Here is a 17383-nt window from a genome sequence, read left to right as displayed (position 1 = left end):
ACTATTTTGAGGAACTGATGAATAAGGAAAATGAGAGGGAAAGAGAGAAAGAGGTGAATATTGTAGAGCATGAAATAGCAAAGATTAGAAAGGATGATGTGAGGAAGTATCTGAAGAGAATCAAGAGTGGAAATGCTGTTGGTCCTGATGACATGGCTGTGGAGGTGTGGAAGTGTCTCAGAGAAACAGAAGTGGAGTTTGTCCAACAGGATTTTAGAGAGTGAGAAGATGACAGAAAAGTAGAGAAGCGTTCTAGTGCTGAGCTTTAAGAACAAGAGTGATGTGCAGAATTGTAGCAACTACACAGGTACAAAGTTGATGAGCCACAACAATGAAGACATGGGTAAGAGTAGAAGAAGCTAGGCTAAGGATAAGTGTATATTTGTGGTGAGCAGCGGGAGGCACTTATTTCCAGGGATTTCGGAACAGCGTAACAGATACTGCGTCATCGGGTAGGCGTGGCCTATTTGATAATCTAACCCTAACTCTAACTCTAACTCTAACCGTACTTTTGGTTGTTTATTTGTTTTCTAAAATAAATCTACCTGTATGACTGTTTTGTCCTTCGTACTATGCTCTTTTTTTTTTTTTTTTTTTTGAAAGAGGGCGTTTTTCCAAGACCTCCGGAAACACGCCCACTTTACGTCGTAGTGAAAGGCAGCAGTGTGGCTTTATAGTACAGTACACGAGAAAACAGCGACATCTTCTGGAGAACCGAAAACACAGAAAGAAAGCAGAGCTTTGTGGAAAGCCTGAGAAGATCTCGCGTGAAATCGCGGTAACGAGATCTAGCTTTATTTCCTGTGGCGCCATTTTAGCACTGCGTTGTTGCTCTGTCGTCTTTGGTACGTCGTTACTTTTACGCCTAGATTTTTGTTTTTGAATTTTCTTTCTTTCTTTTTTTTTAATGCTACGATTTGAAGACGGATTGAAATAACGTCGAGGGTGAGTGAATTGTAATATAATCTTTTGACCAGTTCGTGTTAACGCTCTCGGTTAAAACTGCTGCATCACTTCAGTAATGGCGTCGGCAATGCTGTAACAATGCTAACGTAAACACCTAGCGTAAAAACACGAGTTTTTGTTTTTCTCTCGTGATTAAAAGTATAACCTCGGATTGTTCTATTGTTTATATAACTGATGTCCTTATTTCTATAAGCAATATGGAAACGTATAGGCGAGTTGTTAATGGTGTAAGATAAAGCCGATGTTGGCAGTTTGCTAAAGTAGCTAGCTGGCTAGTATCGCTTAGCATTCGGTTTTAACGCGTTGCAATGAGGATATATTTGCAAGTGTAGTATTGATGATAAAATTTGCTTTGTGTGCACGTTGTTTATTCGCTTGAGGCCTAGCTTGTGCTTAACGAGGCATTGTTTTACTATAATGGTTAATATCTGTCTTAATATTCCAGTTTCTTATACAAACCTATGTATTTAGGATGGAAACATGAACAGTAACTAAATTATGATATTTTTGCCTTTCAGACTTTTTTTTTTGCAGAAGACCATAGTTTACCGGACCAATCAGGAATCCCTAATGGTAACCAGAAGAAGAGGAAGACTTGTGACTAAAGGCGTGGACGCCATGTGCTCAAGTCCTGAAGAATGTGACAATGCCTTAAACTTCGAATCTACAAGTGCAAGCAAACACTCGTCACCAGAAAGTGATTCAAATGACTGGGGATTGGACGAACTCCTGACGTCTGATTTCAGCTGGGCTTTAGAAGATGAAATGCTTTCTCCTTTCCAAGACATTGGTTTGCAAGATCTAGGTTTAAATGCAGAAGACAAGACTGATCAGGAATCTGATGTGAGCATATCCCGCAGAAGAGGTTCAAGTCGTAGACAGAAACTACAGGACTTCTCTGGGTGCAACATTAATAAGAATGCCCTGGCAGCCAGACTGAACCGGCTGAAGAAGAAAGAGTATTTAAATGGCTTAGAGCAGCGTGTTGGATCTCTTACATCTGAAAACCGGCTTCTCAAGCAGGAAAACACCAGCCTAAACAAGAGAGTGGAAGAGCTTGAAAATGAGACTAGGTACTTGAGAGCTGTGTTGGCCAATGAAAGCATGTTGGGGCAGCTGTTGTCTAGATTGAGCGGTGTGAACGGCATGAAATTTTCTACGTCGCTTTTCCAGGAACCCAGCGAGAACGACCACGATTATGCCATGCCAAGGAAGAAAGTGAAGGTGGAGGACAAGGATACAGCAGGTGGTGTCTGTCTGCACGTGGACAAAGACCACGTCTCTGTGGAATTCTGCACTAAATGTGCCGAGAGTGCAAGCGCATCGCTTAAAATGTAGGGTCAAGTATTTTGCCTTTTCAGCGTTTTCCTGAGACTGAACTAATGTAATGAGCAACGTGTCGGACATCACAACATTAGTTGTCAAATGACATTAACTGTACAAATTGAGACATGGCATGTATGTAGAAACTGATTTAAATACAAGTTACTGCTAAACTTGTTGACAGTTTTCTTCTAGGTGCTTGGTCTGCCATGTGGGGTGACTGGAGCTCAGAGCATCCATGACTACCAGAACCTATGGTAAGGATCAAGATGTTGAAGACTGCACAGAAATGAGTTTCTCCTGAGATGTGCTGCAGTGTTCTGACACTTCACGGCACAGTATGAACTTGTAAATAAGCTTTGCTGTAATTGAAGCTAACTGAAGATTTGTTTAATTCAACACTTTGGATCATGCTTATGACGCATGCAGTAGTTGGCTCTTGTCAACAGTATAAAGGGTTAATTAGTTCTTGTTGTATATTGTTTTAAAATGATGTAAATAGGTGACTTTTCACAAAGGGTATTTGTTGGTATACAGATAGAAGTGTAAATGGTATGGCTGAAGAGCTACGTAACCAATTCTGACAATTCTTTTTGTTCAAATGGAACCCTTTGTGAAATGTCACTCCTTTCCTGAAGAACATTTTTCATGGAGCCCCTTATTTTTCTTTATGCTAAAGTGGATTTGCTGTGGGGAAAACTGAAGAAACGGGACCAGCATCTTGCAACATGGCCTGGTAAAATTAAAAAGGTAGTACAAGAAGCAGTGTAAGTTAAAGTTTTTACTGCTACTCCATCGTGCTGCATTTTGTTTGATATTAAAAAAATGCACTTTTCTAGCATCAGTGTAGCAGGAGTTAAAGCTCCTGTCCTTTTGTGCCTGCCAGCAAACCATTGCAGCAGAGTAAGTTTAAGAAACACGTTGGCTTCATTTTCACAATCAGAAAACATGAATGAATTGTTTTGGGAGAGGGTGATTGTATTTTGTTTAGAAGTGCATTGTATATAAGTCAATGTGTTTTGAAATCCAAAGATTGTTTAGGATTTTGAATCAGTATCTGCGAATAAATCTTATTTTTGTCAACACTTTTGTGTAATGTACATTGCTTTATTTTGAACTATAATTAACCATTCTCCTTTTCTCTCTTTTAAACAGCAGTTTCTTCATTCTCCTCAAGTGTTTTCCTCTCTTTCCTAAGTGGATAAAGAGTGGTAATAAAGTGGTATTCGTGCATTGTAATGGGCCACAATCCATGAACACATGCTGTAGGTGTGGGAGATCTTGCTTACAAAGAACCTGGGATGGTCCAGACATAGGAAGATGCTTTCGTGCTGATTTAATCTGATTGCAGGGCATGAATCTGAGTGAATTGTTAATTTGTTTTTTGAATTTGTTTTGATGCAGCATTGTCAATCAAAATTGGCTAATTGTCTGAGGATGAAAACTCAAAATACAATGTTCACATGTGGTAATATTTTGTTCTGCACCCAAGTCTGCTTCACCTGTTTAGTAAGTGAAACCCACTGAGGGTGAACTATATATAAGATCAAATTAAACCTGCATAAATGCTGTGTATGTGAATGAACTAAATAGATATTCACTTTTGTACAGTGCAAGTGATTTCCTCTTTGCCATAAAAGTGACAAAACTGTGTTAAAACTGCAGTTTAATATTTTGCTAGATGTTGCATTTTTTGCAGGTGCTTGAGTAATACTACATTCTCAAACAGCAATTTTATTACTGCCAATTGCTGTGCTGTTTAGTCACCAGTAGGGGTGTGTTACTGGATGCTATAACTCTCCTCGTGGGTTGGTAGGTGGCACAATTAGCATTCCAATTAAATTTTATTAATGCTAAATGAACCATTTTGCATAGTATGCTATGCATATAAAACTCATATGCGTGTGCATGTATCTTATGAGATGGTAAAGCAGTATGTGCTTTTTCCACAGATTATGTGCAATCTACTGTCTTCACTCCCATTGTAGTTGCTGCACCAAGTTGTTCCAATTTTGCATAAGGTTCTGTGTTGATAGACACAGTCATGTCTTGTAAGCAACACTCAATCGTTTTGAAGGAAGTCGATACAAATAATGGTTTCTGGATTTCCTGTTGCTTTGATACTGTAAGTACTGTATGAGGGAGAGAATTTACAGATTGGTTTAGAAGGTACTTAGGAAGCTGAATTAAAAATTGTTTAAAATTGCCTTGCTTGCTAATGCATATACCACCAGTTTTAGAATTTCGTTACAAGTCTCCCTGAAAACACCTACAGCAAAATTCCCAATAACATTGTAAAGTGCATGATTGGGAATTCACAGTGATTGAGAGTACTCAGATACACAAAGAAAATGTGGCCATTAGCTTTTCCTGTTTTTTTTTTTTCCTTTTTTCTTTTAAGCCTACGTTTTTGATAATGCTGGGTTCATATTCTATATGTTGTCCTAACGTGTTTGTCGCTTGGTCAGTACTCGATGCTTTAAACATAAACCCTCCTGTTACTTTTCTCATCCAATGACCAGTTTACACACTCCGATTCTAAGAGTTTATTGGATTATGATTACATGTACTGTTTTACTAAATAAGAATATTGTAAGGTAGCACAACGATTCCCAGGTTTGAGAGTTCTGTAAAGGGTGGGTTGAGTATTTAAATTGGAGTTGATTCTTATTAACTGCACAGAAAAATGGGAAGAAATTTTCTATGGAAGAAATGAAGAATTCTCCTTTTGATTTGTTCAAAATATCAGACTTTAGGTTATTAATGATGGTTAATGATGTGCTTCTGTTACACTAAAGAGATTAATAAAGTTAATTTATACAAATTAATTTATATAATCAAAAAAAGTTATTTGGTTTGGGTTTCAAACGTATATATGGCAAAAAAGATTTTTATTTTAATACACTTTTAAAGGTTACATTCATAAAATGTTTTCAAAATTTGTCCTGTGTTTTTTGATCTATAAATGTAGTTCTACAGTTTCCACTATGAGCCATCTGCATTATTAATAACTGATTCAAAAATTACAGCTATTCTTGGACTTGCTGTTAATTAGGTTTGTCGATTTATGAGGAAATGAGATTGGACTTGGTGCATTAGGATTTATTAGTTTAAAGAAAACAAACAACAGGATAGTTTATGGTACATTTTTAGATACAGTCAAGACAAGCACATTTCCTTTTAAGTAAAATATCTGCTTATTCATGCAAGTCCTCTCTGTCTGATTCTGAGAGATTAAGCATCTTCACATAGATATCATGGTTCTTGGAGCCTAAATATGTACCAAATAGTGTCTGTAGTAATAGGACAGCATACATTTTCCTCACAATGGGCTTGCTCAGTGTCCTCCAGAAGCGGATTATATTCCCCTTCTCTGGCATTGGAGCACTGCTGTACCTGCATAGGAAATAAGGATATCTATTTTCATATGCCCGAAGATTTATTAACACGTTGTCGGTAACCACTTTATCCTGGTCAGGACTGCAGTGGAAAAGGAGCATATCCTAGGAGCACTGGATAAAAGGTGGGGTGCCATGAACATACATATTCACATAGTTTAGCTAGTCCATCTACTGGTATTAACAGTGGATTACTCACTGCATCACCACTCCACCCAGATGGTGTAACATGCAACTAAAAAGTAAAACAATTCATCAATATGCTAATCACTATTATTAAACATAATTAAAGGTGCATTAAAATTTAAGGAGCAATGAGGACAGTGATGAAGGTTCATTGTTAATGACAGAAATGTTGCTATTTGAGATTACTAACAGCCAGAGGGCTACTGTTAGACCTTCTAGCAAGATTTTTAACTGCCTAACATGTCATATAGGACTGTCTGAAGAGATGTGTCTACCACATGAATAAAATAAACGCACCTCGCTGCCAGCCCAGCGCTGACTGGCAATGCCAACAAAATAGGGTATATTCCACCACCAACTACACCTACTAAAGCACCCCTTAGCAGGACACAGGTTGGGCAGTTGAGGTCACCTGGAAAAAAAACAAAACAAGAAATATAACTTATCAACAGCAAACATGTACCATGTGGGATGTGGTAGCTCAGTGGTGTTGGACTACTAATCGGAAGGTCATGAGTTCAAATCCCAGGTCCAACACACTGCCACTGCTGGACCCCTAAACAAGGCCCTTCAATCTTAATTGCTAGCTATCAATTGTCTAAATTGAAATTAAGTCACTCTGGATAAGGGTGTCTGCTAAAACCTATAATGTAAATGTACTTTACCTTTTACATTGATATCAGGCTCTTACCTGCTAATAAGGGCTTGCTGACAGTGGCATTAAATAATGCCACAGTTGTAAGAAAAGGAAGTACAGACATGGGAAGACTGGATGTAAATCGTCCTTGAGTGACATTGAGCGCACGTCGATACAAACTGTTTGCGATCAGACCCGCAAGTCCAGCATTAGCACCCAAATAAACGGGGCCATATGTGTACAGCTTCCTGTTGAAGGACAGTTAGTTCAGATGATGCAAAACATGGAACAAGACAACTATCTAATAGGTCAGGACACAGCTGGAGGACTATTTCAGGCTTCCTACCTGTCAAAGTCTGGTAACTTTTCAAATCTCCTGGACATCATTTCCATGATCATAGCTCTGGACATCTGCTGCCCTTCACTTGTGTCTTTTAAAGACATTTTCCTAGTTTCTGCACAACATGATCAAACAGACACGATATCTTTTACTAGATAGTAAACAATGAACTATTTATGCCAGTCAACAAATGATAACCAGAGGTGTGTTTACGTTCCATATCTTTACATGACAGAAATATATCTGGCTCATCTACATGATCAACAAAAGCTTGTTGTATAGGTGTCTCGTTCTGTTATCACTTACCTTTGCAGTTAGTGAGTTACAACATTCATTTGTGATAACAACGTTCCTTTTTTCCAATCCCACTTCTTCAAACCGTACAGGGCGCCGCCATAACTAACCACATGTTACAGTGAACTCTCACATTGAGAATCGGCATAAAACACGGCTTCCGATTGGTTCATTTTTACGCACGCGGGTAAAAACGTGTCATCCTATTGGCCCTTAGATTGTGTCAATCACGGCTTGTGAGTACTGACCCAGCCCCCGGTTGCTAAGGCGAAATCAGTGATGCTGCTGCTGCTGCTGCTGGAATTGCTGCACTCGCCGTAGAGAGTCTTCAATCCCATCCTGACAAGAGACGAAGCCAAAGAAAGACGGGACAAATGTAAAGTAACTCTTCTTTACATGAATAAAGATACGAGGTTGTTCTAAAGATTTGGGAGTTTGAATGGTTTCGGTTTATAATGTGTTAGCTTTAAACTTGCAGGTGTCTCCCGACAGGCGTCGCACCGACATGCTGCTGTTTGCTGATATTAGCCGATCCCACTGACTAGCAGGATGCTCCAGTAATCCAACCATCCGGATGTTGTTTATTCGCATACACGCAATAATGTATGCAGCTACATATGTTCCTTTGCGTTATACTACTTTAGGTGATTGACATTAGCTCCCTGTGTCTGAACATCATTATGAGTGAATGTCAGTTTGGAGCATCTGCAGAGGAAAGTCTACTCTGACACTGACACTTCTGCAAAATGTCCAGGCTCCTGTATTGATCTTGTTTGTTTGTTTGTTTTTGTTTGTTTGTTTGTTTTGAGATTTTTATTATACATACTGTAAGCCATAAGTACTGACAGCTCTGGTGTTTGTCTCAGGATGACAATTTGCTCTAACTTGGGCATAAAGCTGATCTGAATGGAACAAGCCATTTAAATGAGTTTACATAACTACTGATTGGGATAAGAGTGTCCGAGTTTACGACTTTAAAAAGTTCTCCGTCCGCTTACAGGACTGCACTAATGTTCTGCGATTGCTAAACGTGAATACAGTATTAATCCATCCACCCAGCACTGACCAGCACCACTGCGCCTTTAATATTTCCTTGAGCTGTGATTGGGTCTCACTTCAAATCTCTTCTTATCAAATCCTTCTTGTGACCCAGGAGGCTTCCCTGTCTGGACACTTACAGCTAAAAGGAAACGCCTTATGGATGCAGTGATCAAAAGCATTTCTACAGAACTGGAGAAGAATAAAGGTCCTGTGTCAAAGTCACTTTTATAAACTTTGTTCTTTATTTGTTCCTCACTAAATGGTGGAGAAAAGATGGACAGCTCTCTTTAAAATGCTTTACTCAAAATCCCTTCTAGCTGGATACTCCTGTATGTCGGTATACAGATTTATCACAGTCAAAGCGGACACACATGGAGTCACTTTGTGCTGATGGAGCTTAAGTTCTCTTTTACGTGATGTTGTGATGACGACTGTCCCAGTCTATTGGATTTCAAAAGTGCAAGCTGAGCTAAATGCCATGTACCGTGGCTGCACGACTGCAGCTGCGAAACTGGCTAATAACTCAGTACTTTAAAGCTTTCCCACTGGCCCAAGACTTCCAAAGCCATCAAACTAATGAAGGGGAAACATCTGTGTGGCAGTATCATCCGGATATAAAGAAGAAAGCATGCCTTTAAGGAAAAGAGGTGAGATAAAACAAGATCACGTTAATGTTTTGTAATGGAAAATCTTAAAACATTGGTAGGTTATTATAAAAAGCTCATAGCCTGTCATTGTAACCATTATGTTTACATGCTAGATGTTATACTTTTTTCAATTATTTGATTATTAAACCTCCATTAAGATGTAATAAAATGTACATTTGCAGCAACGGATGTCAAAGAGTAATTACAGAGTATAGTGAACATGCACTATGCAGTCAAGAGACTATAAATAGACTCTAGAATGGACTTCAAGTGTCATAAGCTTCATGTCTCATATATCACGACTGTTTAATAGCCAATACCAAGGGGAAGTAAAGTTTTTACAAACCTTTTCTGCCAGACTAAAAGACATTAGAACCCATAAGTGCCATCCAGAGTGCGAGTGAAGGGAATTGGATTTGCAGGCTAATAATGACTTCTTCTAAAATGTCAAATAACTTTTACTCTGAGAGGTCAGCTCACGCCAGTGCTGTCTGACATTAGTATTGAAAGTACGTTCAACCAAAACCCGGCTTCTCTGGATGTCAGTATTTATAACTATTATTATTATATAATTGCATAATAATAGGTTTTTTGCAATTTATTGCATTTTCATTTGAATTCATTTGACTGATACAATATCTACTACCAGTTATTCAGTGGCTTTAGTGAATAGGAAAGGTATCTAGTCATCCTTGAGAAATGACAGCCTGGATGTGCTACAGGTCCTGGGAGCTTCCTGAGAGATTAAAGAAGTAGCTGATACAGTGAAACAAATAGCACATGACTGAACTGTAATGTGAGGTGTAGGTAAAGGTGTAGGCAAAACAAAAGAGCACACATTTCAATCATTCAAGTGTGGAATAAAAAACTTTGTGGCAAGCTGTTGTTGAAAAATAATAATTTACAGGATGTTGTGATGTGGCCTGAAGCAAAGCAGACTCTTTTCAACATGTCCTGAAGCGTGTATTCCTCTTATATCATTGTAATTTTACAGAGAGTCCAATTTTTTTATTTGTCAGTGTACAATACTGTACTGCCCACTATGCGTGTGTATGAGAGAGAAGGAGGACTCAGGAGAGGTGACTTTTAGAAGAGCTTCTTGCTTCCTTTTATTTTTGCAGGCATTCTGTTTCCTTTCTTTTTCCTCCAAAAACACTACGCTACTCACGGCTTGTTATGTTCACGTTCACATTCAAGACAACACAAGTGTGCGGTATCTTGTGTCGGCTTCTCTCTCTCTCTGGCTCACAGACTGTCCTGAAAGGACATACAAAGCACTTAAGTAAACACAGACGTATAATCACACACAGGCGTGTTACCTGTGCCAAGTTACCTTCGGGGTCAACCTGCCTGCCACTGCTTGAAAACACCCCCCACACACACACGGCATAAATTGACCTGTGTTATAGTTAACCATAATGGTATGGAACATCTTGAGATGGCCTACATTGCAGCAGTTATACACACTCTTTCCCTCATTGTATATCTTTTCTCAAAAAATAATAAGCTTCTTTATGTGACTGAGACTTTGTTAAATAACAATTCAGTTTTTATGACTATTTGTAATTAGGATTAGATTACGTGGATCGTCTGCTGTAAAAGTCCTAGAAGTGATTATAATTGAAGGAGTTATTATAATTTACTGTAAGTGAGAACATAGAACTTTTGACCAATCTGATGAATTCTGACTGTTGAATTTAACAGCTCTGTGCCCTGAAGATGTTAAGGAATAATTGTCATGTAGAATAACAACAATAATCCCACTTGGTCTCAGTGACATTAATGCTGTGTGACTGTTTTGGCAGATACGGCCCGAGCATTAGGGCTGCTGGAGGATTACTGTTCCAAACTGAAGAAGCCAGAGGAGCAGCAGCTAAAAGCTGCCATTCTGCGAGTGATGGGAATTTTGAGAAGCAGCCTCTTCCAGGCGCTCATAGGTGAGTATTCAGACTTTAATATGTAAGGGAGAACATGCGCACAAACACACACACACGCACATGCAGACATACTGAAACAGGAAACCTGGGGCCAGGGTTATATGTAATTTGATGTAATATTCTGTGAAGCTTCTCACATCGATTTTGGTGTGCAGTTTCTACGTGCCGGTTCCCGTAACAAAGAACGTCTTTGCACAGGCTCTTAAATGTGTTTATAATTGCTGATGTCATGTTTGCTTCAGGCACAGCTCGTTCATTCTTTGTGCAGATTTGGTTCTTTCCTCTGAAATACAGTTATTTTTAGTCTTGCTGATCTGGCAGAATATGTATTGCAGGGCCTGTTGTCTTTTTCACATGTGCCTCATTATCTTTCTTTCTTATTGTGTTTGTGTGTTAAAATCCTTCAAAATCTTTAGTCGAGTTTTTAGTCTCCCAGCAGTTTTACATGATCACTTTCTGTATTTGCTTCATTTTTGTTGTTGTTAGAGTTCTTTTAAGGTCAATTGTCATGTACATTTATGAGAAATCATAATACAGTACATATAAATATATCATGGCAAAATGCCCTAAATATCAGTACCAAGGTTTTTGTGATTTGTCATTTACAGTAGTGCTTGAAAGTTTGTGAACCCTTAAGAAGTTTATATATTTCTGTATAAATATGACCCAAAACATCAGATTTTCAAGAAAGTGAACCCAATCAAACAAATCAGACAAAAATATTTTACTAGATAATCTTTCTATTAAGGAAAATATTCTAATATTACATATCTGTGAGTTACATATTACATGCCTTGTGTGACCCTTAATAATGTGGAATATATTGAAATTCCAGTCCTTATGGATTAGACACATGTTTACTTACATGCTATACATTGGAAAATGGAAGATTTTTGTTCATGGTACACATTTGAAAGTATTTTTTTTATACACACCATACAGAGTTATTAACCACCAATACTCTACAGTTCTTCTGACCCTGCAGTATTAATATCAGAGTTTTGCTGACGTTATTGTTCTCATAACCGAGCTGACTTCACCTTGTGCAAATCATCAGGGGCTCAATGGTTATCATGTCATTTTAAACCATTAAAAGCGATGTAAGTGTTATAATAATTCTTTAATATGGTTTATAATAAAGTAATACATTTCCTTTAGAATATCTTTACTCTGATTAAAATTGTAAAGTTGCATAAATTCAAATAGTTTTATTATTGGAATCATGTCCTGCAGGCAAATTAGCACCTTTCTTTCTTTCTTTCTTTCTTTCTTTCTTTCTTTCTTTCTTTCTTTCTTTCTTTCTTTCTTTCTTTCTTTCTTTCTTTCTTTCTTTCTTTCTTTCTTTCTTTTACAGGAAGATGTAAATGACACTTTCTGTTTTACTTAGTAATAGTTAAGGCTACTAAAGTTAATTCAGAAAGGTGATCAAAACTTCTTTTAATCGCTTACATTACTTATGTGATTTACCTAAGCATGTAGGTTCTAATGCTGGATGCGTTTATGAAAAAAAAAAAGAAAGAAAAGAAAAACAGTAATAAAAATAACATCCAGTGCACAACACTTATGTGTATGGAAACTGTTTGTTGATGAGAGAGGTCAAAGGCTCATCAATCTAGAACTGTCCAGCTTTGTAGTCTCAGATTTCTGTTCCTGTCTGAGAGGAGTCGAACCCTGTGGTTGATGTGCTGTGCTTTCTGAGAAGCTTTTTTGCTCACCACAGATGTAAAGTGTGTATCTGTTAGTGTGGTCCAGTCTGGCCATTCTCCTCTCATCCTTCTCGTAAACAAACTGTTTTGCCTGTTTTTGCCTGTTATTAATTAACTGTTATTAATTAAAATCTCTAGCATTTAGCAGACGCCCATATCCAGAGCTACTTAAATCACTCTCTTTCTTTTTTCATACAACTCAGCAATTGAAGGTTAAGGGCCTTGCTAAATGTTTTTTTTTCATGTAATCTCAGTGTAAATTCTATAGATTCAGATATTGAAGTGTAGTCCAATAATAAAAGCATTATTGCTAATAAAAGCATCATTAATGTTGTATTACATATTGTTCAGATCATTTAAGTTTTGCACCACTGTATCAGTTAAATAGCTACAACTGAATTATGGACATTATTATATATTATAAAGTCCTCGTTTTGCCTCACTGCTTTTTTATGAGAATTTTCCATCCTTTTCTATTATTATTATTATTATTATTATTATTATTATTATTATTATGACTCCTTAACCATGACTGCTTCATGTCTTTAGCAGGCTTCATCTTTACATTTATTTAAAACACTCAAGACCTGTCTGTCTGTGAGCCCTTACTTATTGATAATCAATAAAGTACCATTAAACCATAACGGGTGAGTAGTGCTTCCTGAAATAGCAATAATCATCTTATGAGGCATTAGAGTGTGTGTAATCTGGTCAGCAGTCTGAAGACTGAAGGTCCATAATGACTAGTGAAGCTGTTGTACTTCAGCACAGTGTATTTAAAATGGAAAAAGGGTTGGAAAAAAGTCATAATATACATCTCTATACAGGGAGCAAGAGAGGCTTTCTTTTGTTTCTAGAATATACTAGAAAACTCCACAGAACCTCTAAAGGTGCATTGTAGTGTCTGGCACCAATATGTTAGTAACTGATCCTTTAAGTCCTATAAGTTGCAAGGTGGGAACTCCAATGGATCATTATACAGATTATTCGATCGTGGGAATATGGAGGCCGAGTCAACACCTGGAACTCTTTTTCATGTTCCTAAACCATTCCTGAACTATTTTTGCAGTGTTGCAGGAAGCATTATCCTGCTGAAAGAGACCACTGACATGAAGAGTTGTACTTGGTCTGCAGCAAAGTTTAGGTAGGTGATACATGTCAAAGTAACATCTACATGAACTCCAGGACCCAACTTTCTTAACAGAACATTTCAACAGAAACATTGTTTATCAGACCAGGTTATATTACTTTGCTTCGTTTGAGCACTCAGACCGGTCTATGGCTCTGCAGCCTCATACACAGCAAGAGCCTTTAGTTCTTTTGTGGGATCAGTCCAGACATGCTAGCCTTGTGAGTTTTAGGCACCCATGACCCTGGAGAACAATTCACCAGTTATCCTTCCTTAGAACACATTTGATACATTTACATTTACAGCATTTGGCACACATACAAAAAACAGAGGAGAAATTGCTAGTTCAGGTATTTCATAAATAAGTAGGTATTCAACCGTCAAATGAAGGTAGCCAGTGACTCAGCTGTCTGGACCTCTAGGGGAAGTTTATTCCACCACCTTGGCACCAGAACAGAAAAGAGTCTTGTACTGTAGTATACCTACCTCTTACCCTGAGAGATGGTGGTACCTGAGGGTGCGAGGTAAGAAGGAACTGGTCTATGTTTGGCTTCTTAGGCAAGTATCAGTGTTTTGAATCGGAAGCCAGTGGAAGGAGCACAGTGGCGGGTTGGTAGGTTCTAACATCTACATAGAAGGAATGCTGTTATAAAGATGCTCTTACTACTGTAAGTCGTTACCTATTTTTCCTCTCCCAGAACATCAACTTCAAGAACGGACTGTTCACTTTCTGCCTAATATATCCTACACTCTCTAGATGTAACAAGAGTGTAACAAGATAATCAATGGTATTCACTTCACATGTCAGTGCTTTTAAGGTTATGGCTAATCGATATACTATAAAACACATTTAACTGCATGAAATGTATAAAATGTGCTATAAAATAAAACTAGTATCTTGTTCTTAATATAAAGAGATCATGGCTCTTTTGTCCATCATCATAGCTGGCTTTCTTTTTAAGACTCATTTGCTAAGTAATCATTATCATGCCTATTCTTTATCAGTTTGACACTTTGCCCTTTCGGGAACCTGACTGCAGTCTGCCAATTTGTTGCACGGAGATCTTTACTGAACTCCATTTGTCGCTGTCAGATGAACAAGGTTGAATGCTGCTCCCTGTAATAGTCTGGCTATGACTCTGCGCTCATGTTTCAACAGAGCCACCATCCCACAAGGACGCTTTTTTGTTCTCTGCTGCTAAGTCATAATTAAATAATTTCTCTCCTGGGACGGCTTTCCCTGACAGGATTATAGAGAGGGAGGGAGTGAGGAAGGGAGAAGGGAGATCTCTGGTCCAACAACAATATAAAAGCAACCACAAGACACTGAATGTGGGTTTCTAGAATTTCAAGAAAGCCCATAGTACTCCACTTTATGAAAATGTCATTTATTGTCATGTGATTTAAAAAACCTAGCAGCGTATTTTTAATGAACATACATACAACGTGAAAAGTATACTGTATGTTCCTTGAGTCTTTTAAAATTCCATTTTTTATAATTGTATCATTTATGGTCACAGATTATGTAACTTGAGCCCCTAACTTAATATGTTGTCAGGCAATCATATTTAACATATGGCCTTCAGTTAATTATTTGGAATTAATGGGTATAAACTTTTATTCACTTTCACTATTCAATTGTGGGTGGGTGGGTGTCTAGCATGTTTGTGCAGTGGAAGGCATTGCTGTCTTACAGCTCCAGGGTCCCCAGTAAAAGCCTGTGCACAGGTTACTGGTCTTTTGCATGTACCCCTGATGTCTCTGTAAGTTTTCTCCCACCTTCCGAAAACATGCCAATTTGTGGACTGGCAATGCTACAATGTCCCGAGTTTTGAAGGTGTATGTGTGGCAGGCTGGCTGTGATGTAATTGCCTCATTCTGAGTAATACTACTATCCACCTAAAAAAACATGACCAGGATAAAGTGGTTACTGAAGATAAATGAATGAATGATACCTGTGCAGTTCCATTATCATTTAATCATGCAGAACCCTAGAAATTTTGCGCTATTAAATACCACTGTTGGAAAGTAACTTTAAGACCTACTGATATACTGAATGCTGTGAACTAAACTCTGAAACTGTAGGATTGACCCAGACAATGTTCTTAGGTCAATGGTCAGTGGTCTTAGATCATGAGTCCCTGGTCTTGAATCTCAGTTCAGTGGTCTTACATCACATGTCAGTGGTCCTGAATCTCCGTTCAGTGGTCTTAGATCACGTCAGTGGTCTTGAATCTCAGTACAGTGGTCTTAGATCACATGTCAGTGGTCTTGAATCTCAGTTCAGTGGTCTTAGATCACATGTCAGTGGTCTTGAATCTCAGTTCAGTGGTCTTAGATCACATGTCAGTGATGTTGGATTTCAGGTTTGTGGTCTAAATGAGCAGGTCAGTGTTTTTAGATCCCAAGTCAGTGGTGTTGGGTCTCAGGTCTATGGTTTAAGATCACAGGACCGTCTTCTTAAATTTTAAGTAAGTAGTCGTAAATTGAAGATCATTGGTCTATAATCACAGTCTAAATGCTCAGGTCAGTTGACTTAAATCTCAAGTCAGTGGTCTTTGAGCTCAGATCAGAGTTCGTAGTCCATAGACACAGTGAAATCAGCCTGTATTTAGACACTGTGCTCGGAAAACAGTTCCTCTGATCACCCTGTACCTGTTCTGCTTCTACATGCTGATCTGCAGATATAAATGTGCTGCAATGTTTCTGTTACAAAGCCTTTAGCACATGCACACTGCTGAACTGCGCTGGGTCTACCATCAATTAATTCACTCATAATCTACTTTAGGTTTATGTTTATACTTTGGACAGGCAAATGTAGCCACCTTGTGGAAACGAAAGAGAATGCAGTCAAACTTTTTTATTTTAGTTAAGTTTAACTGACTTCTGAATGTCCTCTTGCAGTTAAGTCAGCAAACATCACTATATCTAAAATGTCATAGTTTTTGAGAATAAAAAAGTAAAGATCTTAATCTTCTTTAGTGCCTCAGTCCTGTGTCTGTACAGCAAGAGTGACTGTTTCTAGTGAAATAGAATGTGCACTTTCTAACACAAAGTGAATAAACTTAACTTGTATAGTGATGTCTAGTTCACATTACATCACATCACAGCTGGGGACCTTTGAAATAACCTTTGAGTGGCCTGAATGTTTAATAAAACTCTATTTTTCTCTGCCATATAGCACAGAGTGCACCACCAGAGGGCACCATGGGGTTTTGTGGAGTCGGTTCAGTCACAAAGTATTATTTTTTCTTGTTTAAAGCTCTTTTCCAGAGGCCTAAATAAGTCCTGGACTATATTACAATGAACTGAATCTGGTGTTATACAAATGTTTTCTTCTCAGTTTTTCGTCTCATCATCAGAAATACAGTGAAGACAGTCTGCCATCCTTCTGTTTTGTGATTCAGTGTTTTGGCCTTGATGAATATCATTTCCTACAGCCGAGCCCAACACACATACCTGCCATAGAGCTTAAAGCTAATTCTCCGTTAGTTGCCATGGGAACATGGATATTTTCCAGATTTGCATTTGTAGTGAGAAAAAGAAGCGCCAATGTATACCGGCACCCTGGTTGATGTAAGGCAATGAAGCTACACACTTGTCAATATAACCGACTTTTCTAATAAATTAATTACTGAGGGTGAAAACCAAAAGCTTGCAGCAACAAGGTGGTTGCCAGTTAATGAATACAAAAATACTGTCATGTATTGGCTATGATAGTTTTAATTTGATTTGACTTAATTTGAAAAATGAAAATGGAACAATCACATAACTGCCAA

General features: G+C 38.1%; 3 protein-coding genes across 32 annotated transcripts in view; 2 read left to right on the top strand and 1 right to left on the bottom strand.

Annotated features, from left to right (window-relative positions):
* The first annotated feature begins 562 nt into the window (after positions 1-562).
* On the top strand, positions 563-5117 carry crebzf (CREB/ATF bZIP transcription factor). Of its 10 annotated transcripts, none has more exons than XR_007138790.1 (5): positions 785-945; positions 1485-2300; positions 2474-2546; positions 2969-3039; positions 3445-5117. XR_007138790.1 is itself a non-coding variant. In XM_027150728.2 (4 exons), exons 2-3 carry the CDS (start codon positions 1537-1539, stop codon positions 2529-2531), a joined length of 822 nt encoding a protein of 273 aa, XP_027006529.1. In that variant the 5' UTR covers positions 785-945; positions 1485-1536; the 3' UTR covers positions 2532-2546; positions 2969-3374. The 10 variants fall into 10 exon arrangements, 4 of the variants coding, with proteins under 4 accessions (XP_047660683.1, XP_047660682.1, XP_027006529.1 ...); XR_007138788.1 differs by having other exon boundaries at positions 2474-3192; positions 3445-4101; positions 4242-5117; XR_007138789.1 differs by having other exon boundaries at positions 2474-3039.
* Positions 5118-5375: 258 nt separating this feature from the next.
* tmem126a (transmembrane protein 126A) lies at positions 5376-7308 on the bottom strand. Its single transcript, XM_027150743.2, has 5 exons — positions 7157-7308; positions 6857-6965; positions 6565-6758; positions 6171-6285; positions 5376-5685 (listed from the first exon to the last, which is right to left on the bottom strand). Exons 2-5 carry the CDS (start codon positions 6952-6954, stop codon positions 5487-5489), a joined length of 606 nt encoding a protein of 201 aa, XP_027006544.1. The 5' UTR covers positions 6955-6965; positions 7157-7308; the 3' UTR covers positions 5376-5486.
* A 79-nt stretch (positions 7309-7387) lies between these two features.
* The window catches only part of dlg2 (discs, large homolog 2 (Drosophila)), a 196739-nt gene continuing 186743 nt past the window's right edge, over positions 7388-17383 (top strand). For 20 of the 21 annotated variants that reach the window (XM_047804700.1, XM_027150703.2, XM_047804718.1 and 17 more), the window contains exons 1-3: positions 7388-7520; positions 7623-8832; positions 10638-10769. In XM_047804700.1, the coding sequence (XP_047660656.1) occupies positions 8814-8832; positions 10638-10769 (151 nt within the window). In that variant the 5' untranslated portion in view covers positions 7388-7520; positions 7623-8813. The remainder of the gene's footprint in view (positions 7521-7622; positions 8833-10637; positions 10770-17383) is intronic. The other variant, XM_047804694.1, reaches the window with a different exon arrangement.

This window comes from Tachysurus fulvidraco, chromosome 20 (assembly GCF_022655615.1).
Source record: "Tachysurus fulvidraco isolate hzauxx_2018 chromosome 20, HZAU_PFXX_2.0, whole genome shotgun sequence".
Classification (NCBI taxonomy): domain Eukaryota; kingdom Metazoa; phylum Chordata; class Actinopteri; order Siluriformes; family Bagridae; genus Tachysurus; species Tachysurus fulvidraco.
This window is presented reverse-complemented; position numbering and strand designations above follow the sequence as displayed.